Raw genomic sequence first — 8696 nt, 5'->3', positions numbered from 1 at the left:
TTAGTGTCGTGTAGTGTCATATGAACCGTTTAGAGGGCCACACCGTTTTAAAAAATATAAGAAAATGATTAAAATTATAATTATTGTTATTTAATATAAAATGCAAAAATTAAAGTAAAATTTTTTTATTGAAAAAATAATTTTAAATAAAAAAAAAAAATAAAAAAAATAAAAATAAAAATATTTATTTAGGAAAATGTCTGAATATTAGAACATATAACTGATTAAGTGTGATATAATACCTTATATTTTTATTATAATTATCTTTTTTATTTTAAAATATTTATTATAAAATTATTATTTTTATAAATTAATTTATTTTAAAATAAAAAATATAATAATATTTTTTTTATTTTAATTTTATTATTTATAGAAGATTGGGATAAAAAAAAAAAAAAAATAAAAAAACTATTCATTTTATTTTTACATCCAATCAAGCATCTATTTATTAATTTATTTATTTATTAATTTATTTATTTATTTATATATTTGTTTCAAGTTGTTAATTTAAATAACTTTTTTCTAATAATAATATTACTTTCTTTTAATATAATTTTATTTTTATAATAAATATCAATTTTTTTTTTTTTTAATAATATATTTTAACAATTTTCATATATAATATATAACATTTCAAAATGAAAAGAGGTGTAGCATTTTTAGGTAAGTTGGGATAATTATTTTTTATTTATAATATTGTGTAACCTGATTATATGTGGAATTTCCAACAACAGTTTTAATAGATCATGACATTATTACACAAACAATATTTACATATCATTTACTAATCATCATTTTATTTTTAAAAATAGCATTATTTTTCTCCCTTATTGTACTTGGTTGTTGTGTAGTTAGTATTGCAATGCCTTGGTATCGTGTTAAAGAAACCAGTAAACTCGATTCAGATAAATATCAAACAACTTTATACTATTGGGACGAATTTAGAGTAACCGATGAAGAATTAAATAGTGTAAGCTTTATTATTTCTTCTTTTTTTTTTTAATTTAAATTTTATATTAATTTTTTATTTAAAATTTTAAATATAGACAAATATTATTTATAAAGATGGTGATAAATATGATGATAAAGGATTTGATACTGTTAAAAAGGTATTCATTGTTTCCCTTGCATTCACTTGTCTTGCTACTTTATTAACCGCCATTGCAATTATTTTGGTATTCATTGCATTCGTTTCAAAATCAAGAATCTTTGGTATTATTGCAGGTATTTTCATGTTCCTTACATTTGCTCTTTTATTAGTCTCATTCTTCCAATTTATGCGTATCAACGGTGCTTTAAATGACGATGACGACTTTTGTGGAACTAAAGGTAAAATAGAAGGTTACGATATTGACGAAACATACTGCCACAAATTCCTTTCTAGTGCTGAAGGTACCCTTACCAAACTTAACTATGGTCCAGTATGTATAAACACCTATTTAAACATAATATATAATGTTTTATGTTTTACTAATATTAAATTTCTTTTTTTTAATAGTATGTTGGTTGGTGGATTACTCTTGGTGGTATCTTCTTTTCAATGTAAATATACAAATTATTAATCTAACTACATTGTTTAATTTATAATTTACTAATATTTTATTTTATTTTATTAAAGGTTTGCATTTGGTCCATTATTCTCTGCCTCAAGAAAATAAAACTATAATAACCAATGTTTTTTATATAATAACAACTACTAAGCAAAGTAAAACAAAACAAAACTAAATTTATTTATTTCCTCCAAACAATTAAATAAAGTTTAAATCGATTCCACTTATTATTTATTTTAGTAATATTTTATATTTGTTTTATATATTATTATATTTATTATTTTATTTTTATTGTTTTATTAATTTTTTATTTAGTTATATTTTATAATTGTAATATATATATTATTTTACTTATTATTATTTTATATTTATTATTTTATTAATTTTTTAACCAAAGTGGTAAAACATTTTCTAAATAAACCATAAATTTCCATAAACCCACATTATATTCGTAGTTACCTTGACGATCAGGTTTAAATTGAGGGAAAGCAATACCAATACCGTAGAGACCTGGTGCAACAACACCATTTGATTCGTTATATTTCAATGGATGAGTATTTGAACTTTGATCATCACTATCGAGTTGAATATCAATGTTATTTCTTCTTTCGAAACCAATTGCATAAACAACTTTATTACATTGTGATAATTTTTCTTTATAGGATGGGTTGTTTACTTGAATTCTTTCTAAATTTTGAATTGGGTTATTTTCAATATTTTCTTTTGCCCATTTTGCAGAGTAACCTTTTAAACCTGTATTATCGTACAAGATCCAATCTTCGTAATAAACAGCATATTTAAGTGGTGATCTATAGAAATTAATCATTTTTGAGCCGCAATGATCTGTAATGTTATAAAGTGCAATGATTGCAGTATGTGAACTACCAAAAACAGCTACTGTATCATCTTTTGTGCAAACTTTTTTTAACTCTTCTGGATTGATAACTTGTTCTACTGTAATAAGCTCTGATGCATCTGGTACTGGTAAATATAATGGCTCTGCACCAACTGCTAAAACTACATTATCTGATACAAATGTAATAGTACTATTATTGTTATTTGCTTCGACTGTAACACACCACTTGTGATCACCACATTTTTTAACTTGTTTTACTAATCCTCTGATTATTGGTACTTTTTTTTCATTGATTAATCTATCAGAAACCCATTGTAAAGGATCTGCAATTTCGTTAAGCTGACATGTATCTTTTGGTACAAGGTGATTAAGCTTAAAGTCTATTGGGCAATCTTTATAGCCAAATGATTCGCACTTGTTAAGAAATCTTGTAAATAACTCTACAGTTGTATTGCTTGAGACTGTACGCCACTTCATACCAAGGTCACCTGCTTTAAAATCTGGATCTATCCAACATAAATCATTTAAATCCACACCATTATCTATTAATTTACCAACTACTGCCATACCTGCTGCACCTGCGCCCACAATAGTCCATTTTTTATTATTATTAACAGTATTATTATTTTCTACCATTATTTTATTTTATCTATTTAATTTAATTTAATTTAATATAATATAATAAATAAATATCAAATTTTTAATATTATTATTTTTATTATTTTTATATTATTTTTATATATTATTTTTATATATTATTTTTATATATTATTAATGATATTTTAATAATTTTTAAAAATTTTATTTTATTTTTACAAATAAATAAAAAAAAAAAATAAAAAATAAAAAAAAAAATTTTATTTAAAATCAAAAATAAACGAAAATCAAAATCAAATTAGCCACCAAATTTACAAATTTTTCTGCATATTCATTCTGACCAAATGATTTTTTTTTTATCGCCATAGTTGCACCATTTCCTTTTTACTGAATATATACATTTAAAATTTTTTTTTTGCCATTAATTAAAAAAAAATAATAAATAAAAATATTTTTATTATCAGAAAAAAAAAATAAAAAAATAAAATATTTATTTTTGGAATATATTAAAATATATAAATTTGATATTTTTTAATTTTAAAAAACTTAATATTTTTTTAAAAAACTTAATATTTTTTTAAAAAACTTAAAAAACTTAATAGTTTTTAATTTAAAACTTTTTTATTTAAATATTATTAAAATTTTTGAAATAATAAAGCTTAATATATTCAAGAATCAAATAAAAAATGGATGAAGATTACGAATACACATACGAATACACATACGATTACAAATATGAATATAAATACGAATATAAATACGAATACAAATACGAAAACCAATATAGTCACTGTGTGGGTTGTGATTTTTGCAATGTAGATGCAAATACTAATATAAATACAAATGTAGAAAAAACCAAAATAAGACATAAAAAATAAATTAAATAAAGTTTTCTTTTCTATTGGTATAATATAATGATTTTATTTTTTATTTTTATTTTTTTTGACTAAAGTAATATAGTTTCATTTGATTTAAATATTTTCTTTACAAATTTAATACGATCTTTTATAAGTTTATAGTTTGGTTCTGATTTTGAATTACTTGATAATAAACCATGAACAAAGAATATACTAATACCTTTAGTTAAGGAGAGTGCATTGGATTGGGATTCTTTAGTTGCAGAAATTCTAGATTGTGTTGAAGTTACTAAACGTTCAAAGATTGTGGATACTGATGATTCGTCGGGTAAAGTGAGTAAATAGGTAAAAAGTAATCTAAAGAAAACGATTTCTATTGGTTGTAATTGTTGATTTAATCTATAACTCTGAGGATTGTTAAAGAGAATACATGGTTTTCAATTAATCTACCTAAAAGAGCTGAAAGATTTGAAAGACGTACAATATCAGTTTCGCTTTCTAAATCTTTTAAGTGGTCCCAAATACAATATTGAAGTGTAAACTTGAAATTACTATCGTGAATACAAAGACGATGAACCAAATGGTAATAATATGGGTTGAACTTCTTTTCTTTTAAACAACAATGCATTAAAACATGAATTACTTCACGATCTTGTTTATCTTTTAATTTCAATTCCATAATTTTGTCGAATGCATCTGAGAAATCTTCACTGGTCATTAAAATACAAAATATTGTTTTTCTTAAATCGGTGTTCATTTTATTTGCAATTGCTAACTTGAGTAATTTTGAATTGTTTTCGAATGTTTTTAATTTGATACCGGAATCAGTTGGTTGGAGATGTGCTGCTTTTGAGGTGATGCCTAATAAAGGGTTAACATCGTTACCTGCCCATGATGAACCTACTAACCACCAACGACCCTTGGTTTCAATATTAGCTAAATCATCCCAACTAATTTTCATTTGATTGCTGTTCATCGATAAATCTCTGGCCCTCAATACACTTTTAATGGCTTTCTTTAATGAGGTGAGGGTATCAATGAGTTTGGTATTTTTGATTTTATTATTCTTTAAATTGCTAATAGTATCCATCATGAATGTAAGCTTTGCTGATTTTTCGAGCTCTTCTGGGGTGAGTTTTGATTCGGCATTTGGGTCTTTTAAAATTTCTTCTTGTCTTTTTTGTTTATATTCTTGTTGTTTTTTTTGTACAATTAAAATGATATCCTTAAGAGTAACTGGATCTTCACCACGGAGTTGATAGCCTGCATTTTGAAGTAACAATAGAATTAATTGAACATCGATATCTTTAAATGAATCTATAAAGTTCTTGGCCATATCAAAAATAATTTTGCTACCTAAGACTTGGAAATTGTATAGATGAATAAATAATAAAACATAATTTGAAATTAAGCTTGTGCTACTGTTACAGTCGCTGTAAATTCTGTTATATTCACTAAAAATAGCTTCGATGATGTGACCTCCAATATCTGTACCGATTGATGAATGTAAACCACTAATTAATGCTGTATAAATATGAATAATACTGTGAACTACTTGAGTGCTTTCTGAACAATTGGTAAGAATTAGTTGAGTTAAAATCTGTTTCATTGAATTTCTTGGGTTGTTATCAAACAATTCTGATATTTCATTAAAAATTGTATAAAAATTATTAATTGCTAATTTATTCATTAAACCATTGATTTTCTTTTTTAAAATTGGGTCAACTTCTATATTTAAATAGTTTGGTTTTGATGTTGCATTTTGATCTTGTTTTTGTTGCTGTTGTTGTGGTTGATTACGTAAGTGTGGTGGAACATATTTATTTGAGGGTGCACTTCCTTCGCTTACACCTTTATTATCTTTAATAATTTCACCGGTTTTGGTATTTACAATTCTACCATAAATATCTTCTTTTATATATTTTTTATTTTCTTCTTCATCCATCTCTTCATCTTCTTCATCTTCTTCATCTTCATCTTGATCAACATCTTCTTCATCTTGATCTTCATACTCAGCTTCATCATCTTGTATTTCCTCATCATCTTGATCTTCTTCAAGCTCTTCTTCTTCATCATCTTCATTATTGCCTTCTTCACTATCATTTTGTTCAGCCTCTAAATCATCGTCATAATTATATGCATCGTCTTCATTTTCCTCTTCATCTTCATCTGAATAACCACCAGCCAATGCTTTTTCTAAATCATCAAAAATATCGCTAATATATGATGGATCATCATTTTCCTCATCTGGGATTTCATCAGTAACGGATTTTTGTGATTTGGTTTGTTTTGATTTTTTATTTGGTTCGTTCATAAATTCTAATAAAAAGTAAAATAATAAATTAGTATTTTACTATGTAATTAAATTATTTTAATATAAAACATACCACCTAAACCATCTTCATCCTCTTCGGATTTCTTTCCTTTCTTTTTATTTAAACCTAATTTCTTTTCTAAATATGCAATCTCTCTATCATCGGATGACATCAAATCAGCCTTAGTTCTACCAATTGATTTTAAAAATGCTAATTTCTTTTGTTCATTTAATGCATCTTGTTTCATTTTGTTTTGAACTTTCTCGACTTTTGAAATTGATTTTTTTGGTTGTTTTGGTTGTTGTTGTTGTTGTTTTGGTTGTTGTTTTGGTTGTTGTTTTGTTTGTTGTTGGTTATGATTTCCATCTTCGTCTAATCTTTGCTTTTTATTTGTTTTAGATCTATAAAAATCATCTTTTCTTTTTTTTTTATCTTCTCTTTCTTGTTTTCTTTGTTCTTTTCTTGTTAATGTTTTTCTAGATTTATCTCTGTAACCCGGTAAATTTTGAAAACGACTGTTATCGGTTTCATCATCACTTCCATCTTCATTTTTACTGAATTGTTTTGAAAGTTTACTTGGTAATTGGAGTGGTTTAAATGATTCTATATGTCTTGTCATTTTTTTTTTAAACAATTAAATTAAAATAAAAAGAAAAAAAAAAAATTTTAATTTTATAATTTAAATTTAAAAAACGAAAAAAAAAAAAAAATTAAAAAAAAAAAAAAAAAAATTAAAAAAAATAAATAATTATTTATGAAACCGAATAAAAACATCGATCAATATTTATTGATTAAATAAAGATAATTGAATCTCTTCTAGTTCTCTTCTTTTTATTTCTTTCCAGTTTTCTTTACTTTGATTGGTTTGTGGTTGTGCTGGCTGTACTGGTTGTTGTTGCTGCTTTTGTTTTTGTAATATTAAGTTTGAATTTGAGAATTTTGTAAAATTAACATTTGCCACACAACTATTTGCATAATCTAAAGAATCGGTATCGTTGTTTCTGACTTCTTTTTCACATTTAATGATTAGTGGAGATATTTTAGTTTTGGTACCAAGTGACATTAATAAATTCTTCCAAACTAAAACCATAATTTTTCTTGAGTTAATTTCATTAACGCCCCATTCAACTAATTTTCTTTCTAATATGACTGGATACGGAATATTGCTGTTATTTTCTTTGCTAGGGTTATTAAAGATTCTTTTATTTTTATTTATTATCGGCTGTTCTTTAATTAAACTTATTAAACTATTTCCAACTGTAATTAACCATTTGTTTTGAAAATCTAATTTTAAAACTGATTTTAAAAGTAGGAATAAAAATGGTCTAAATCTCGAGAAATTGATACTATTTAGTTGTTGCTTTGTTTTTATTTGTTTTTGGTATATAAATGGAAACTTTGATAAATTATCTTTAATAACTTTATATAAATTGAAATGATTTTTTTTAATTCTTTTAATTTCGATTTTATCTATCGGTTTATTGTTTTGATTATTATTACTATTATGACTGTTGTTATTGTTTGATGGTGGAGGTGGAAATATTAATTTCTTGTTTTTATTATTTATTTTCATTCCATTTAATATCATTACTCTTTCTAGTGGGATTATGGTCTTTTTGCATTCTTCTTCGCAAGAGTTGAAAATTTCTTTAATTTTATAACATGTGTTATTCTTGTTTATTTCCTTTTGTACCTGCTGTTGATTGTTGCTATTATGTTCACCAACTGGACCATTTAGGTTATGTGATTTTTTACATTTTGAACCGAATCTACATTTACCAAATTTCCTAAATAAAAAGCAAATTTCATTCCCATTGACATCGTATTCTATAACCTTTTCTTTTGGATCTGTTTTCTTATTTATATTGGTATTGGTATCGGTATTGTTTTTATTTATATTACTATTTGTTATATTATTATTTATATTATTACTATTGTTATTACTGTTATTATTATAATTATTATTGTTATTATTATTATTATAATTATTATTGTTATTAATATATAAATTTTTCATATTATTTTTTAAAATAAATATGATTGGGTATTAAAGAAGAGAGTCATTTAAAACAAAGAAATAATAAAACCACTTTATTAAAAAATATATTTAAAAAAAAAATAATAAAAAAATTTAAAAAAAAAATTTAAAATAAAAAAAAAAATTTATAAAAAATGGGATAGTTTTTAAAAACAAAACATTTTTGTTGTAATTTTAATTCGTTCATTGTTTAAATTTTATTAATAAAAGGAAATGGGGTTTAAATTAAAAGAAAAAGAAAAAAATAAAAAAACAATGTTATAAAAAAATAAAAATAGTTATTATAATAAAACCATAAATAATATTATATCATCATTATACACTACATACCATTTTAAATTTATATTTGTACAGTTATTTTAATCTTTATCTAAGTTTTTTTATATATTTATTTAGTAGTTGTGAAGTTATTTCATATTTTTTTTTATTTATAAAATCAAATTACAATAAATATAATGTGTTGTGTTGTGTTACTTTAAATTT

General features: G+C 23.4%; 5 protein-coding genes across 5 annotated transcripts; 2 read left to right on the top strand and 3 right to left on the bottom strand.

Moving 5' to 3' along the window:
• Positions 1-434: 434 nt before the first annotated feature.
• DICPUDRAFT_96157 (uncharacterized protein) lies at positions 435-1791 on the top strand. Its single transcript, XM_003294913.1, has 5 exons — positions 435-663; positions 813-970; positions 1047-1421; positions 1499-1542; positions 1619-1791. Exons 1-5 carry the CDS (start codon positions 639-641, stop codon positions 1656-1658), a joined length of 642 nt encoding a protein of 213 aa, XP_003294961.1. The 5' UTR covers positions 435-638; the 3' UTR covers positions 1659-1791.
• Positions 1792-1938: 147 nt separating this feature from the next.
• Positions 1939-3021, bottom strand: DICPUDRAFT_9531 (uncharacterized protein; the record flags this gene model as incomplete). Its single annotated transcript, XM_003294911.1, has 1 exon — positions 1939-3021. A coding segment is annotated over one exon (1083 nt), but the record flags the coding sequence as incomplete, so codon positions are not given.
• Positions 3022-3689: 668 nt separating this feature from the next.
• Positions 3690-3881, top strand: DICPUDRAFT_160054 (uncharacterized protein; the record flags this gene model as incomplete). The annotated part of the gene is made up of 1 exon (XM_003294912.1): positions 3690-3881. One exon carries the CDS (start codon positions 3690-3692, stop codon positions 3879-3881), a length of 192 nt encoding a protein of 63 aa, XP_003294960.1.
• Positions 3882-3949: 68 nt separating this feature from the next.
• Positions 3950-6794, bottom strand: DICPUDRAFT_160053 (uncharacterized protein; the record flags this gene model as incomplete). The annotated part of the gene is made up of 3 exons (XM_003294910.1): positions 3950-4267; positions 4342-6179; positions 6248-6794. 3 exons carry the CDS (start codon positions 6792-6794, stop codon positions 3950-3952), a joined length of 2703 nt encoding a protein of 900 aa, XP_003294958.1.
• A 131-nt stretch (positions 6795-6925) lies between these two features.
• On the bottom strand, positions 6926-8241 carry DICPUDRAFT_100110 (uncharacterized protein). The gene has a single exon (XM_003294909.1). It carries the CDS (start codon positions 8190-8192, stop codon positions 6960-6962), a length of 1233 nt encoding a protein of 410 aa, XP_003294957.1. The 5' UTR covers positions 8193-8241; the 3' UTR covers positions 6926-6959.
• Positions 8242-8696: the final 455 nt, after the last annotated feature.

This window comes from Dictyostelium purpureum (genome assembly GCF_000190715.1).
Source record: "Dictyostelium purpureum unplaced genomic scaffold DICPUscaffold_676, whole genome shotgun sequence".
NCBI lineage: Eukaryota > Evosea > Eumycetozoa > Dictyosteliales > Dictyosteliaceae > Dictyostelium > Dictyostelium purpureum.
Note: the sequence above shows the minus strand (reverse complement) of the source record. Positions and strands in the feature narration are given on the sequence as shown.

What these genes read in the sequence shown, in the direction of transcription:
- DICPUDRAFT_96157 (XM_003294913.1), top strand. Translation starts at nt 639, where the DNA reads ATGAAAAGAGGTGTAGCATTTTTAG. An exon ending in CCAAACTTAACTATGGTCCA is followed by an intron (nt 1,422 to 1,498) that starts GTATGTATAAAC and finishes TTTTTTTAATAG; the next exon opens with TATGTTGGTTGGTGGATTAC. An exon ending in GGTGGTATCTTCTTTTCAAT is followed by an intron (nt 1,543 to 1,618) that starts GTAAATATACAA and finishes ATTTTATTAAAG; the next exon opens with GTTTGCATTTGGTCCATTAT.
- DICPUDRAFT_100110 (XM_003294909.1), bottom strand. Translation starts at nt 8,192, where the DNA reads ATGAAAAATTTATATATTAATAACAATAATAATTATAATAATAATAAT.